At 43.0% G+C, this 18,055-nt stretch overlaps 1 protein-coding gene across 1 annotated transcript in view; it reads left to right on the plus strand.

Annotated features, from left to right (window-relative positions):
* The window catches only part of LOC124722095, a 323,716-nt gene that overhangs the window by 200,983 nt on the left and 104,678 nt on the right, over positions 1-18,055 (plus strand). The window contains exons 15-16 of the mRNA XM_047247293.1: positions 7,053-7,203; positions 7,287-7,426. Coding sequence (XP_047103249.1) covers positions 7,053-7,203; positions 7,287-7,426 — 291 coding nt within the window. The remainder of the gene's footprint in view (positions 1-7,052; positions 7,204-7,286; positions 7,427-18,055) is intronic.

Raw genomic sequence — 18,055 nt, forward strand, 5'->3', positions numbered from 1 at the left:
CTTCCTAGTCTGTCCGTATCCCTCTCCCAGTTGCAACTCCTTGCCACAGGGATCTTATCCTTGTGGAAGATCTAAGTGCGAGACCTGCCCAATAGATCCCCTCTGCACTTCCTTTTCCAGTCCTGCACATTCTTATCCTACCTCATCAGATGCCGATCCACTGTGAAAGCAGCCGTCATATACCATCTCAGCTGCAATCATTGTTCAGCTTTTCATATTGGTATGACTACCAGCCAGTTGTCCACCAGAATGAGTAACCACCACCAAACTGTGGCCAAAAGTAAAGTGGATCAACCTGCGGCACAACATGCAACTGAAAATAACATGGTTGATTTTAATTACAACTTCACAACCCATCTGTATCCTCCCTTCACCACCAGTTTCTTGGAACTGGACAGATGAGAGTTATCCTTACAATATATTCTCTGCTCCTGAAATTATCCAGTGTCAACTTACAGTAACCTACTGTCCCTACACCCTCCTCGCAACAGTTTCCACCACCTTGTCCTATCACTTCCTTTCCATTTACATTCCCTCACATTCTTTGCATGCTGCCCTCCTTTCCCCCTTCCCCGCTCCTCCCCTTCCCCGCTCCTCCCCTTCCCCGCTCCTCCCCTTCCCCGCTCCTCCCCCTTCCCCGCTCCTCCCCTTCCCCGCTCCTCCCCTTCCCCGCTCCTCCCCTTCCCCTCCTCCTTCCCCGCTCCTCCCCTTCCCCGCTCCTCCCCTTCCCCGCTCCTCCCCCTTCCCCGCTCCTCCCCTTCCCCGCTCCTCCCCTTCCCCGCTCCTCCCCTTCCCCGCTCCTCCCCTTCCCCGCTCCTCCCCTTCCCCGCTCCTCCCCTTCCCCGCTCCTCCCCCTTCCCCGCTCCTCCCCCTTCCCCGCTCCTCCCCTTCCCCGCTCCTCCCCCTTCCCCCGCTCCTCCCCCTCCCCGCTCCTCCCCCTCCCCGCTCCTCCCCCTCCCCCGCTCCTCCCCCTCCCCGCTCCTCCCCCTCCCCGCTCCTCCCCCTCCCCGCTCCTCCCCCTCCCCGCTCCTGCCCCTCCCCGCTCCTGCCCCTCCCCGCTCCTGCCCCTCCCCGCTCCTGCCCCTTCCCCGCTCCCCCTCCCCCGCTCCCTCCCCCCTCCCCGCTCCTTCCCCTCCTCCCCTTCCCCGCTCCTTCCCCTCCTCCCCCTCCCCGCTCCTTCCCCTCCTCCCCCTCCCCGCTCCTTCCCCTCCCCGCTCCTCCCCCTCCCCGCTCCTCCCCCTCCCCGCTCCTCCCCCTCCCCGCTCCTCCCCCTCCCGCTCCTCCCCCTCCCCGCTCCTCCCCCTCCCCGCTCCTCCCCCTCCCCGCTCCTCCCCCTCCCCGCCTCCTCCCCACTACCCCCCCCCCGTCCTCCCCCTCCCACGCTTCCCCTCCTACCCCTCTCCGCTTCCCCTCCTCCCCCTCCCTGCTTCCCCTCCTACCCCTCTCCGCTTCCCCTCCTCCCCCTCCCCGCTTCCCCCCTCCCCCTCCCCGCTTCCCCCCTCCCCCCTCCCCGCTTCCCCCCCTCCCCCTCCCCGCTTCCCCCCCTCCCCCTCCCCACTTCGCCCCCTCCCCGCTCCTCCCCCCCTCCCCGCTCCTCCCCGCTCCTCCCCCCTCCCCGCTCCCTCCCCCCTCCCCGCTCCTCTCCCCTCCCATGCTCCTGCTCCCCCCCTCCCCTGCTCCTCCCCTCCTTTGCTCTTCTTCTTTTCTGCCCCCCTCCTCCCCCAGCCCCACATCCTTATGCTGTTCCTGGCAGTCTCTAGTCCTTGCTCACTCAGCCAGACAGTGCTCCTCTCCTCCCTCCACCCGTACCATGCTATCCCTCCTCCTTCTCTGCCCCACTCCAGACTGCTATTGCATTCTGGTCAGAACTGCCATGGTATTGGTCATGTGTGCATGTGGTGTGCATGCGTGTGTGTATGTTTTCTTTGGTGAAGAAGGCTTTGGCCGAAAGCTATAATGTGTAAAACACTTTTTGTTGTGCCTGTTTGCAACTCAGTGGGTCATCTTTATAGTGAGTAACAATCTGTTCTTTTCCTAATATTGTTGATATTCCAACCTGTAGTTTCCATTGGTTGATATATAGGAAATACATTAAAGAACATGAAGCCTTTTAATACCATATTTTTGTTAGATACATTTGTGTAAATGAATTCTATTTCAATTGCACAGGGCTTCTAAGAATACTGTAGTTTACCATTGCTTAGCAGAAGGAAGATAAGTTATTTTGATTTCTGTTACATGTGTTGGTCAAAAGTATTATTAGATCAGACAAAATACTACATACCGTTAATGTAATGACAGTAGGACAAACTGTCATGTACAGTAACTATAAAAAAGTTATGTGCTACTATTTGTAATATGTATGTCTTTGAGATTTTTCATGAGTTCACAATGAAGACATTTTATCACTCCTATAGAAGAGCAGCCACCAGCTCAAGAACAGTTGTTAGAGGTGCTGGTCTATGTGAAATTTGTGTTCAAAACAAATTATAGTAAAGCCCAATAGGCTTCAAGTCGGGGAAAACGTTCACCATCAACTAAACTCCACCAGTGCGTATGATGTTGTCCATAAAAATAGAAACAATCACCAATAGCAGTCATGTACAACTGAGTGAAAGGGCAGTAAATATCTTCTCTTTTGTAGTGTTGTATGTCAGGTGCCTAGGGGCCACTACATAAAAATCAGAGTGGACAGTTTGGGTCAGTATACTGTGTTGTGTTGTTTGCAAATTTGCTGCTTTACGCTGTCCATTGTAGTGAGCTAGAATTTAGCTGTAATGATTGTCTTTCTGACTTGTATATGACCTTGTTCTTGTCACACCTTAGCAGCCCACAGTCAAGAAATTGCACTTTGGGTCACACTGGTGGAATTTGCTACCTTTCTCCAAGACTTCCTCACTCCTATCCTATTAATTAATTACCTGTTGACTCTTCGGGCTACATAGTAGTATGGTGCCATGCTTCTTAGTCAGATGTCTGGTTAATGTGCATATGTGAGTCAAGTGACATTTTCCATCTTTGTGAAATGATACTGAGCAGTTGTGCCCCAGGGTCGCCTCAACATTCTCTCCATGGTGTTTTTCAGTCTCTGATCCTTAATTTGCACTGGCAAGGATAGTAGGACTATTAGAAACATCATAGAAGGGCAGGCCTAGTCATCATTTTGGCTCAAACAATGATTTATCTGTACCCAGATATTTTTCTGTAGTTTCTTTTTAGATTTTTTATGGTCAATACTTTTGTGATTTCTCTCGTCTAGATATTTTGATTTAATTCTCCCATGACTTCTCTGAATTGATCCAGTTGTATTCTTAGATTTTTATGTACAGAAAGTGACAGAATAATAAAATTGTCTGGTAAATTTTGTGGTAAAATGGCAATCAGGAATTGTAGTTATGTGAAAGTAAGAAGCAAACTGGTGCAGTGGATAGAGGAGTTCCAAGCTGTAAATGAAATTGTGGACGTTGATGATAATAACCAGCTAGACTCAAGATTTTCTTTGTGAAAAGATTATAAAAAAGTAAGAGTAGTGTACGTACCCATACAGACAAAGTAGTGTCTTTGACTGCTAATAAAGAGGTACTGGATCCCAGATTTGATCCCAGCGACTGCTTAAATTTTGGGTAAAAAATCATCAGCTGTGATGGCTCGAGACTTTCAGTATAAGGAGTCACCCTTTCCCTGCCAATGGTTTTGCTAGAGAGGGCAGAGGAACACACAGAAGTTCAGGGCATCCTCTTGCTCTTAGGATGGAGAAACTGACCTAGAGGCTGAAAGATTGACAACGACACATGCCAGATGTTGCAGGGTGGTCCATCTGAAGTTTCGGATGAGATTATCTCAAAAACTATACATCGGGTAAAAGTAGTGGGTAAGACAAGTTCTTAAGCTCAAAGGGGAACATCAAATGATACTACACGTGACCCCCAGCCCCTGCCCCCTTGGGTGGGACAGGGCGCAGCATTTAAATCGTAAATGGAAACCCCCAATTTTTTATTGCAGATTCGGATTCTCCATAAAAAAGTAATCAAGTTTTGTCTGAAACATTTTTTTAAACCATTGACAGATGGTGCTGAAACTGAGAAACAGATCCAGGGACGCATCAAATCGATAAAAAATGTTCACCAATTCTTTCGTTACGCCGAAATAAGCTTCTCTCTCTCCCCCCCCCCCCCCCCCCTTTCCCCGTCCGCTACAAAATGTATCTTGCCTGCCACAGTTTCTGATGGAGGCAGGTGGAATGGTATTAAAGCTCGCTAGGGAACTCTTCACAGTTGCATTACTCACCTGACTGTGGCGCTACCGTGGCCAAACTGTGAACTATGGCTCAGTATAAAGGTCGGAGCAATGCGATTGGATGTGACTTCACTTTCAGATTGTGAACCATAAACATCAACTGACGAAAGTAAATTATTCTTTAGCCAAACATGTCTCACTATCCTCCTACAGAGATTATTGATATGATGTTAATTTTAGGTGAATGGCATAACAATTACGCTGTAGCTGCGTAATTGTATGTGGATCGTTTCCCAAACAGATGACATCCAAGTGAAAACATTGCACTCAAGAAGCTCAAAATGAATACATGCACCGTGCACCTCGTCATCGCGAATACAATGAAAATGACGCATCTTTACTGTTCTCGCCTGTGTTCAGCTGGATCCCGAAATTAGTAGTCGTACGATTCAGAGACAAACTGGAATACCAAAATCAACTGTTCTGAGGATTTTGAAGGCACGTAAATATCATGTGTATCATATCACACTGACACAGGCCTTAATGCCAAAAGATATGCAAATGTGCATACATTTCTGCCAAGGGGCCTTGGAAATGATAAGAGGTGACAATGATTTTTTTAGATATATTATGTTCACTGATGAAGCCACATTCAAAAAACAATGGTGAATTAAATCGTGATGATTCTCATTATTGGTCCCCTGTCAATCCACACTGGCACAGACCTGTTGACAATCAACACAAATGGTTGTCAGTGGTCTGGTGTGGAATTTTAAACGGTTACTTGATAGGACCATATTTGTTTGACCAAAATGTTACTGGGGAATCTTATTTACAACTTCTCTATTATGATTTGTTGGAGCTAATGGAAGATGTTGATGTAGAAACTAGACAACGAATGTGGTTCCAACATGAGGGAGCAACTCCCCATTATGCTAAAAATGTGTGGAATGTTTTAAATTTACAGTACCCTGGTTGGTGGATAGGACGCGGCGAACCATTTCAGTGCCCTCCACATTCACCAGACCTAACAGCTCCTAATTTTTTTCATGTGGGGCTATTTAAAAAATATTGTGTATGAAAGACAGCCCACAACCTGAAACGACATGGAGCAATGCATTCGAAGAGCGTGTGCAGCCATACCGCGGGATGTGGTGCTTAAAACAGTGGACAACTTTTGCAGACGATTGACTTTATGCATTGAAGCAAATGGGGATAATTTTGAACAATTTCTTCGTGGATAATTTCATTGATTAAGCACATCAGATTGTGAGAGGCAAGGGGACTCTCACGAATGAAGCACCCCATGGGAACATCATTCTACTACGTCCACGTCGTCGCTCCTGGGTAACGCTAAAAGTAGGATACAGTACATTTTATACAAAAATAGCTTAATTTGGCGTAACGAAAGAATTGGTGCACATTTTTTATGGATTTGCTACGTCTTTCTCGGGTAATTCTAAATAAATCAGAGTTCTCCCCAAGTTTACTTTTTTCTCGATTTGAGTGCCATCTGTCAATGGTTCAGAAAAATGCTTCAGACAAAACTTGATTACTTTTTTATTGTGGATCCAAATCTGCAATAAAAAATCGGTGTTTCCATGTAAGATTTAAAAGTTGTGCCCCCACCACACCCAAGGGGGTGTGGGCTGGAGGTCATGTGCAGTATCATTTGATGTCTCCCTTTGAGCTTACAAACTTGTCTTACCCACTATGTTTACCCAATGTATAGTTTTTGAGATAATCTCATCCGAAACCACGCTGTATAGCGTGTATCTACAAGGCATGCTTTCTATTTGAAAAAGAGTCATGATGATCTCTCCATTAGCAAAAGACTCCAAATTAGTCCCCCATTCAGATATGTGGGAGGGGCTGCCAAGGATTGAACAGTTCAGACAGTTCAGGGCCAGGATTGTTTTCATTAGAATAAACAGAAAACCAGTGCCAACAACAGTAGTTCAGGTATATGTGGTGACGTCACATGTAAAATGTGTGTGGACGGGGGATTGGGGGGGCATTGAATGGGTGACTTGGTTTGTAAATGAAGATGAATGCTAAAAATTGAAAAATTGTGGGAGATTGCAAGAGGAAAGAATATAAGGCAGGAGAATATGGGCCAGGCTTTCTGCAATAAATTTCAGCTTGAAATAGCAAATAAACTGTTCAAGAGCCACAAGAGGGAGGAGGTGTACTGACCTGGAGAAATGGGAAGAAACCAGTTGAATTAAAAAATTTCTAATTGCAAAAGGTGCGTGATTTTTGCATTGTTAGCCCACGAAGAAAGAACCACAGGAACTCTATCCATGTAACCAGTCATCTGCCAAGTAGAAGGAAGGTGGCAGTAAAAAGATCCAGAAAGATAGTGCACTATTATGTGAATTGCAGTTTCACCATGTTTATGCAGCAATAGAGTTCGTCAATGAATGAAGACCGAATTTTAAACCATAAAATTATGTCTCCTTAGTAACCTTAGTTATAAGGTAAAGAAATACTATGGGATAATATTGGCAGCGTTTTTACTGTCATTTATTATATTTACCAGCTTTTTTACACTTGTTTGAGTAAGTAAGGCACTCCACTTTTCAACTACAGTTTGATGGGTAGGTCACTACAATCAAAAATTGTGATCACTTGTTAACTCATGTGGAAATAACTGTAGTAGATAATAGGCAAAGATAGTTAAGAGGCTTTCCTGGATTTTGCAGAGATACACATGATGCAATAATCTGTTGTCTGAAGAAGTAATTTTGATAAATTCATGCACCATTAAATATTAAAATGTAATTGTGCAGTCTTATTTTTCTTTTATGTTTCAGAAACTAACAATATGCCATTGCATCACATGTCACAGACAAAGGCAATGGATCCTCCAACTGTAATTGTTAGTAAACCACACAATGTTTCCCAGCCAGTTATGAGTCAAGGAGGCGGATATAATCAGGCTTTGCACAGTAATACTAGAACCAGGTAAAACACTCAGGAATACATGAAAACAATTTACCTAGTTGATAATTACAAAAATGTGCTAATCACTTTTTGTTTTGTAACAGTTTTTACAGTAGTGATGATATCCTCAGTCATTCAGCCCAGCACTCTGATGGAAGTATTTCTCAAAAGAATTCAACTCTTGAAGAACAGCACAGACAGCAGCAAGTTCTGCCAACAAGCCAAAGCCTTCAATATTACTCAGGTAAAATATTTTTGCTCCACAAATATGTATTGTGGAGTATAGAATATATGTTACATACAAACAATAGAAACAGTCAACTGGGATTTATTTAAATTATGAGCTAAAGTTTTGCTTTGAAAACTAACAACTGCTTTGCTTTCTATAAGGTGGCTTGTAATGTAAATAACTTGTTGTACTAACAAGTGATGGTAAAATCCACTAACATCAGTCTGTCCCCTCTGTGTGCATTTGATTTATCTGGCATTGACTTAACACCGGTCAGTGCGTGTGATTACGATACTTAAGTATAGTTAGTGACAATTCTCCAACATGCGAATGTTACGTAAAAAGAGTAATTTCCTGAAACTGTGCAATTTGATTACTTTGTCTGGTATTACATTGACTGATTGGTGGTTTATGCCTTTTTTGTAACATCTACACTGTCTGGAAAAAAAGAAAAAAGGTGAAGTGTCCAGAAGACACAGTCAGTTGTCAATGTTAACTATGTACGCATAAACACCATCGGCAGATACTTAAATGATTACAGTTGCGTTTCCTTCTTGCAGGTAGAATGGCCACCAGAGTATGTTAGTGTTGTTACCAGGCCTGATATAGAAGGGGCATGAACAGTGTAGGATGTTGAGTAATCACTGTGAAGGACACAGAGATACCACATACTCATGTGAGACACCATTATTAGCACCTGACAGAGCTTGAAGTGGGCCTCATTGTGGGTTTGTCTGGCTGGGTGGATTTTTAATATCCAGGTTTTTGGGGCATTTGGATGTGACATGACCCATTGTTGGACTACAGTAGAACATGAGGGTAGCTGTACTTACCATCAGAATTTACATCAGACATGTCTGAAAACAAGGGAAGATTGCCATATTGTGCACTGAGCACATCGCAACCCCTTCACGTCTGTGCCTGCTACCTGAGAACAAGTAATGGATTCCCTGCTGCATTCTGTGTCACTCTACACCATTAGTCAGAGGGTAACAACAGCTGAACTAGGAAATTACCATCCTACACATAGGCTGCTGTGAACACCGCAACACAGACGGCTGTGTTTGAAGTGGTGCTGTGACCAGGAAGTCTGGACTGCTGACAAATGACGTCTCATTGTGTTCAACAATGAACCTCGATTCTGTAATACCCAGATGACCAATGTTGGCAAGTAAGGCAGCAGTCTGTGGGTAGGTCCCAGTCTTCCAACATTTTGACGAGGCACAGTGGTGTTACTCCTTTTTTTGTGTGGGGTTGAGGGAGATAGACAATCATTCCACTTGGGACCTGTGGAAGATACATTGGATTATTTGTTTTAGTTGTAAATATTAGTTATGGATTATTGTTTTTCTGATGTGTTCTACATCCTGGAGGACCACCTCACTGCGGATGAATTGGGATGAAAGTCAATCTAATCTAATCATTGTATGGGAAGCCGTCAGGTATAGCTTCAGGTCAAAGCTGGTAGGAACTGAGGGAGCTCTGATGGCACAACAGTATGTGACAGACGTACTACGTCCTCATGTGTTAGCTTTCATGTGGCAGTATTGTCATTTTTCAACAGGATAATGCTCATCCACACATGGCACGTGCCTCTATGAACTGCCCGAGTGAGTTTGAGTTACTACAGTGGTCAGCAAGATTCCCTGATCTGTCCCCAATAGAACACATGTGAGAGCAGCACAGATGCCAACTCCTTCCCAGTGCTAGTATCCAGGATATCGAAGACAAAGTTACAACAGCTATGGGCCAGCTTGCCTGAGGAAAGGATACAGTGGCTTTACTACACCGTTCTCAAATGAGTCACTGAATGTGTCCAGGACAGGTGGGGTGCAGTGTCATATTAATAAGTGAGCTTGTTCTTACTGCCAAGTTCTTTGTAAATTTGACTCAAGTTTGTAATCCCTGAAATTACACCACATAGACTATTTACCTATGAAACTTCATATCATTTTCAGCTTCCCTTTCTGGATGCTTTACTTTTTTTGTCAGTCAGTGTATGTTTACATCATTTGTCCATTAGTCAGTACTGTGACATTATAATCAGGGCTCAGCATAACACACACACACACACACACACACACACACACACACACACACACACACACACACACACACACGCCCCTACCTCTGTGGGTCCATATTGTGCTGGTACTGCATCTTGGATCAGCACTTCCTGTGTGCCATGAGCGGCTGTCTCTCCCCATCATTTTTTCTTCCATATACACTGTTGGTCATTAAAGTTGCAACAGCATGAAAGTTTCATGTAGCAAACATAAAAGTATCATGATGTGTAGTATATGTTTGCACAGGCAAGTGATTAGCATTTCAGTGCGAGCACATGAAGAAGATAGGTGTAAAGCCATATCACCCTGTATGTAAGAAAAGATTACTCAGTGGGTTTCTCATTCAGGTATCACATTTGAACGTCAGTTTTTTATGCCTTGTGTCAGACTTTGACAGTGGCGGGATCATGGCCTTTGAGAGCTGCAGTTTATCGTTCCACAGTATTGCCACTTGCATTCATTAGTATCCCATGACCATTGTGCAAATATATAATCAGTGGCTTCAGGAGGGTCATACTCAGTGCTATGCTAGATTTCTGTGGCCCCACATGACTAAAATCTGAGAGCACAGATATATTGTTCACTCTGCTGTCTAGGATCATACAGTCACATTGGGTGCCTTGAGTCGGGAAATATACGTCTTTGCAGCAAGAAAACTATCAAAATGTTTCAGTGCAGTGACATTGGGGGAATCATGGGCTCTCAGCGTGGCGATCATTGTTGCCGCTTCCCTCGATGCCCTAGCAGAGACAGGCATACTGACAGTGGTGCTCTCGAAGACAACACTGGACACAGGAGTCACACTTTGTTGTCTTTTCAGATGTGTCTTGTTTCTATGTATATCATCATGATGGACTTTGCCCTTGTGTGGGGTCTCTCAGGAGATGAACTCTGCCATATTGCACTCGTTGTTTCCATGCAGACCCAGTAACTAGTTGTATGGGATGCAACTGGATACACAGCATGATAATCCTGGTTTACATAGTGGGTAATATGGATAGAAGGCTTTTCATTAACCCTCAAGCAGACACGTCAATTCCCATAACACGAGTGGGCACACAACGTATTTTGTACACGTGTAAAGAATAGTTGTCATTATGTTACCGATGTAAACATTTGTGAGCTAAATTATTGTTTAATTAAGCAATAGTAAAATAAACTTTCATGATATTACTTTGTTACCATGTAGAAGTGTTGTCCCATAGTAGTTACCTTCTCGAAGCATTAAACAGCACGGTTGCATCAGACCCTGGCTGACTGCTTATTCAATTGCTAATAGTCTGTGCTTCATTGAGGAATTGTGCTGCTAGCTTAGAATCTGAGTAATTTTCTTGTATGGATCATAACTTTATTTTATGTTACTGCTGCTCTATTGGACATACGACAGTTCAACTTATCACTGTTTTAGCTAAAGAAATAATGAAGGAATAACTGTGGGCTCACAATTGTAAAACAATAATGGAATGGTTCAAGACAACATTATTTATGGTTGTCACACTTTATATGTAGGCGCACTCTCTCAAGGTTTAATGATGTGTAAAAGCTTGTGGCTGGACCCTATCTTCAAGGTCTCCATGACATTATCTTTCAACGATGTAATACAAAACTGCATGTTATCCATGTATCCTGACCTAACTCAATACAGAGTGTGTTCTACTGCTGCATTTATCAGCACATTCTCGAGATCTCTCATCCTTTGAAAGCATCACTGTCACAGATTGCCGAGAGACTGCGGTGCCACTTCTCATGAGGCACTAGGATCGATGAACTTTGACAAAGAGTTGAGGCTGCATGGAATGACAGTCAATTCCCAGCAGGGTTAGAGCCATTGTTGCTGCTAGAGATGGCAGCTCTGTGTACTAAATTTCACACTCTGTATGCTGAAAAATCACCTAGAAATTCTTTCTGCTACACTGTATAAGCTCAGTATATACAGTTTTGTCATTTTCACTCCTTCCTGGTGTTGCAGTTATAATGCCAGCACTGCAGATTAACAAGAGAGATGGAAGGGGTTGAGGATGAAGAAGAAGAGCTTTGTGATTTGTTATGGGATTGTGTAGTCAAAGAAACTTTGTCAAAAAAAAAAAAAAAAAAAAAAAAAAAGGGGGGGGGGGGGGAAGGGGGAGAAGTAGCACATCGTGGAGTGGCACTCTGAAAATTCTGGGAACTTCAGGAGTTCAAATTAATACAGGAGGTAGAGAATATCAAAACAAATTTATTTAATTATGGTACGTATGATCCCTGGCAGCAGTTTCTTATGCCAGGGACAATTTACACAGAAGGCAGTTTAGCATGCTAATTACAGCACTGCCATTTACAAGAACTGCTTAAATGCATGACCATTGGCCTGTATGTGCACAGTACATCGTTGGACCATTGACTGTTGTGTCCCTTCAAAGATTGCTGGCATGTCTGCAATGATACCAGCAGCAATGGCAATTCTAGTGACAAGGTCTTCTTCTGTTTCCACAATGGTTTCATACACCAGCTGCTTGTTATGCCCCCTGAGGAATAAAGCCAGACACATGAGGGCAGGTGATGGGAGTGGTCAGACCACAGGGCCACCTAGACCGATCAGTCAATTCCCAAATGTGGCTCTCAGATGATTCCTCACAGCAATGCTGCAATGAGCTGGCACCCTATCATGCTGGAAGTACATCATTTGTCTAACATTCAGAGGTACATTGTCCAGCAGTTCTGGCAACACATTCCATGAAGATGTGATATCTTTCTCTATTGAGGCAGAATGGAAGAAAGTATGATCCAATCAATCAACTTATCACTTATGAAGTGTATTCGCAGTTGCAGATATGAACCAACTCCAGCTTTATAATGGAATAATGACAATGAAAATTTGTGTCAGACCGGGACTCAAACCCAGATTTCCTGCATTATGCAAGCTGTCACCTTAACTGCTTCGGCTATCCGAGCGCAACTCGTGGCCAAACCCAAACTTCCATATGTCATTGTCCATGTGTCGTACCTGTGTCTCATATGTCCCATTAATGTTATTCTCGTACAGGGGAGACATTTTATTTGTAGGTTGTAGGCTTGGTATCGACTGATAAATGTAAAATTGTGGTGCTTGTTTTGTGAAGAAGTATGATACAATGTTCCTTCAGACATGAATGTGTGTCCCAAGGAACATTGCATCATACTGCATCCCACCAGAGGCACTGCATTGTCATATCACTTAGAATTCCAGCTCACACATTAACTCCACATCGCTGTTGATGAGCATGAGGTCAAGTACCTCGCGGATTCACATGTTCCCAAAGATGCAAATTGTGAATATTTGAATGTCAGTAAACATTTTCACTCAACTACACCATCACAACAGCTTATCAGCACCACCAATACAATGTTCCCTATCATCACAAGCTGACTTCCTGTATTAATTTGAATGAATAGTTAAAAATCACAACACCAAAAAATAATTAATGTAGATGTGTTTCATTTTCTCTTGGGCCCACAGCATGGTAGATGTCTTGTAATGACATAAATTAAAGAAAATAATGTACCAGAATGCTGCTATAATTGCCAACTGCTCAATGTTTAACATTAGCAATAGGTTTATTTCAGCATTATCACCATCTTCAGGCTATCTGCAACCAAATACACTTTGTTAAAAGCTGTAACATTATAATTAAGAACATTTTGTTTTACTATGTGCTAGTACTTACTTCCATATGGCAGTGTGGCACTGTCGCTGTCTTATAATATTACTGGTGCATAAAATTGTTTCTAACTTCAACCAAGTTTTTAAATATTTATCCTAATCTCTCCTAACTGCTGTTGTTCGCAGGTGTAAGCTAGGTCTCTTATCTCTTGCATATACTGTTGTGGTGTTGACAACTACCATTGACAGCTAACATTTTCATTGCATTCTACAACCATTTAAAAACAGACAATCATGAAGCTGATCAGATAACAAATGCAATGAAAATCTTACATATAACACTGAAGGGGCTTAAAATGAAGAAATTGAAATCTATATGCACTCACGGACAGACCCTGATAAAATATTAAATGAACAAATGGACCTAAAACATAAAATGTTTCTAGAAAATTTTGTCAGAATCATACAGATTGATTCGGGTTAGTTGTAACAAAATAAGAAGCGCAGATATATACACACACTACAAAAACATAACAAAGATTGTAATACCATGCCATAGATAATTATGATACTTAGACAAATGAATAAAGAAATTTTAACCACACAGCATTACTGAATTAGCCATCAATCATAGCTGTCAAAACCATAACAGTATATACAAGCAATAAATGGCCTCACTTACATTTGTGAACAACAGCAGTTAATAGAGATTAAGATAAATACTTAAAAACTTGGCTGCAGTTGGAAACGATCTATGCAACATTGAGATGCAATATCATAATAAGTACTATCACACAGTAAAACAAAAGTGTTACTAGTTATAATGTTACAGCTTTTAACAAAATGTATGTGGTTGTTGATAGACTGAAGCTGGTGATAATGCCGAAATCAGCCTGTTGTTAATGTAAAATGTCTAGCTATTAACAGTTATAGAAGCATTCTGGCACATTATCATCTTTAATTAATGTAGAGTAATGAAATTTTAGGAATACATTTCTCTACGTAATATATTCAAGTAATTAACATTCCAAGACCACAGGTTAATGTAAGCATGAGATAATCCATTGTAAATGTGAAATTCTGGTACATTAATAACTCTTGTAACTGCCAGAATGTTGAATGCAAGCATGCAAACATTGTGTTGGATGTCACTTTGTGAAGTGGATCCCATGCCTGTTGCACTTGATTAGTCAATACAGGAATGGTTAATCCTGTTTGTGGATGACGCTGCAGTTGTTGTACGATGATGTCCCATATGTGCTCAATTGGAGACAGATCTGGTGATCAAGCAGGCCAAGGCAACATGCCGACACTTTGTAGATCATGTTGGGTTACAACAGTGATATGTAAGTGAGGATTATCCTGTTGGAAAACAGGAATGGCAGCTCAACAGATACAATCACCAGATTGACTTACAAATTTGTTATCAGGGTGCATGGAATAACCACGGAGTGCACCTGCTATCATACAGAATCACTCCTCACGTATTAACGCCATGTGTAGGTCCACTGTGTCCAGCACACAGACAGGTTTGTTGTAGGCCCTCAGCTGGATTCCTTCTAACCAATACACAGCCATCACTGGCACCGAGGCAAAACCAGCTTTCTTCAGAAATCACAACAGACCTTCACCCTGCTTAACACCACTGAAGTCTCAAGTGTGAGTGGTTTGAGGTCAGTGGAATTCATGCTACAGAGTGCACGGCTTGTAGCTATCCCAGAAGTGACTGATTTGTAACAGTTCTTTGTGTCAATGTAGTAGCAGCTGCTGCTCGAATTGCTGCTACAGATGGAGTACAATGTGCCAGAGCCATATGCTGGACACGATGGTCTTTTCTCTCAGTAGTGACACGTGGCCATCCGGAGTCCAGTCTTCTTGCATCCATACAGTCTTGTGACCACCACTGCCAGCAATCATGCACAGTGGCTACTTTCCTGCCAAGTCTTTCTGCAGGATCACAGAAGGAGCACCCAACTTCTCATAGCCCTATTACATGACCTCGTTCAAACTCAGTGAGGTGGAAATAATTGCATCTTTGTCACCTTAAAGTCATTCTTGACTAACATCACCTCATCATGTGCAATCTCAAATGTTACTAATGCTCAGCATGTATTTAAAGCAAACCTTGTTTGCATTCTGATAATGGCAGTACTAGCACCACTCTTATACGACTGGTGCGAAATTTGAATAGACATCATTGTTCAGATGCAGAAACATGCCTAAAGTCAACTCTCATCAGGCGCATTTTCTCTGGTATTTCAGCATGTATTTGCAATTTTGATTTTGCAACATATAGATGGAGTCAGTCCAAACAAATGCTGCTCATCACATCTTTCACATGACCCCCAATGTTGATAGAAAGTGTTGGTTTATTTCCCGTTATGAACAAAATAACTTTTAAATTGGTATTTTATGTGCCTATATGACAGAGCAGTCCCAAATTAGTCCAGCACAATATTTTTTTACCGATATGTATTAATGGGGACAGTAAAATATGAGCAATAATGGGTACTCCAGCAGCAGCACAGCTCTGGTCCACGCTGATTGCTACTTCTGTGCAGAAGTGTGTTGTTCAGTCACTAATGGAGTACTGATTATTCTGTGTGTTTTACTATCCCTGTTAATACATAATGGTGAAACAAATATTGCACTAGGCTAATCTGATAGTGCTCTACTTAATGGGTACATAAAATTCCAATTTAAAAATCATTCTGTTTGTAACAGGGCTGCAAGGGAGGGTAAAAAAACCAATGTGCACTCCGTGTGCATACCGGTGGCTGTCATTCCAGATGTGGAAAGGGTCCTTCCGGATGCCATGAAGGGTACAAGGTGCATCCATCTGCAGGTGGTCGCTCATGTCGGCACCAATGATGTGTTTCGCTATGGATTGGAGGAAATCCTCTCTGACTTCCGGCAGCTATCTGATTTGGTGAAGACTGCCAGTCTCGCTAGTGGGATGGAAGCAGAGCTCACCATCTGCAGCATTGTCGACAGGACTGACTGCAGACCTTTGGTACAGATTCCAGTGGAGGGTCTGAATCAGAGGCTGAGACGGTTCTGCGACCATGTGGGCTGCAGATTCCTCAACTTGCGCCATAGGGTGGTGGGCTTTTGGGTTCCGCTGGATAGGTCAGGAGTCCACTAAACACAGCAGGCGGCTACACGGATAGCAAGGGTTGTGTGGCGTGGACTGGGCGGTTTTTTTAGGTTAGATGGCCTTGGGCAAGTACAGAAAGGGCAACAGCCTCAAAGGGTGCGGGGCAAAGTCAGGACATGCGAGGACCAAGCAGCAATCGGTATTGTAAATGTAAACTGTCGAAGCTGCGTCGGTAAAGTACCGGAACTTCAAGCGCTGATAGGAAGCACCGAAGCTGAAATCGTTATAGGTATGGAGAGCTGGCTGAAGCCAGAGAGAAATTCTGCTGAAATTTTTACAAAGGCACAGACGGTGTTTAGAAAGGGTAGATTGCATGCAACCGGTGATGGCGTGTTTGTCACTGTTTATAGTAGTTTATCTTGTAGCGAAATAGAAATGGATAGTTCCTGTGAATTTTTATGAGTGGAGGTTATACTCAGCAACCAAGCTAGGTTAATAATTGGCTCCTTTTACCGACCTCCCGACTTGGCAGCATTAGTGGCAGAACATCTGAGAGAAAATCTGGAATACATTTCACATGAATTTCCTCAGCATGTTATAGTCTTAGGTGGAGATTTCAGTTTACCAGATATAGACTGGGACATTCAGATGTTTAGGACGGGTGGTAGGGACAGAGCATCAAGTGACATTATACTGAGTGCACTATCCGAAAATTACCTTGAGCAATGAAACAGAGAACCGACTCATGGAGATTACGTCTTGGACCTACTGATAACAAACAGACCCAAACTTTTCGACTCTGTAATCGCAGAACAGGGAATCAGTGATCGTAATGCCATTGCAGCATCCCTCTATATGGAAGTAAATAGGAATATAAAAAAGGGGAGGAAGGTTTATCTGTTTAGCAAGAGTAATAGAAGGCAGATTTCAGACTACCTAACAGATCAAAACAAAAATTTCTGTTCCGACACTGACAATGTTAGTGTTTATGGAAAAAGTTCAAGGAAATCATAAAATGCGTTTTAGACAGGTACGTGCCGAGTAAAACTGTGAGGGATGGGAAAAACCCACCGTGGTTCAACAACAAAGTTAGGAAACTACTGCGAAAGCAAAGAGAGCTTCACTGCAAATGTAAACGCAGCCAAAACCTCTCAGACAAATAGAAGCTAAACGGTGTCAAAGTTAGCGTAAGGAGGCTATGTGTGAAGCGTTCAGTGAATTCAAAAGTAAAATTCTATGTACCGACTTGACAGAAAATCCTAGGAAGTTCTGGTCTTACGTTAAATCAGTAAGTGGCTCAAAACACCATATCCAGACACTCTGGGATGATGATGGCATTGAAACAGAGGATGACACGCGTAAAGCTGAAATACTAAACACCTTTTTCCAAAGCTGTTTCACAGAGGAAGACCGCACTGCAGTTCTTTCTCTAAATCCTCAGATGAACGAAAAAATGGCTGACATCGAAATAAGTGTCCAAGAAATAGAAAAGCAAGTGAAATCACTCAACAGAGGAAAGTGCACTGGACGTGACGGGATACCGATTCGATTCTACACAGAGTACGTGAAAGAACTTTCCGTCCTTCTAACAGCCGTGTACCGCAAGTCTCTAGAGGAATGGAAGGTTCCAAATGATTGGAAAAGAGCACAGGTAGTTTCAGTTTTCAAGAACGGTCGTTGATCAGATGCGCAAAACTATAGGCCTATATCTCTGATATCGATTTGTTGTGGAATTTTAGAACAGGGTTTTTGCTTGCGTATCATGTCATTTCTGGAAACCCAGAATCTACTCTGTAGGAATCAACATGGATTGCGGAAACAGCGATTGTGTGAGACCCAACTCGCTTTATTTGTTCATGAGA

Source organism: Schistocerca piceifrons, chromosome X (assembly GCF_021461385.2).
Source record: "Schistocerca piceifrons isolate TAMUIC-IGC-003096 chromosome X, iqSchPice1.1, whole genome shotgun sequence".
NCBI lineage: Eukaryota > Metazoa > Arthropoda > Insecta > Orthoptera > Acrididae > Schistocerca > Schistocerca piceifrons.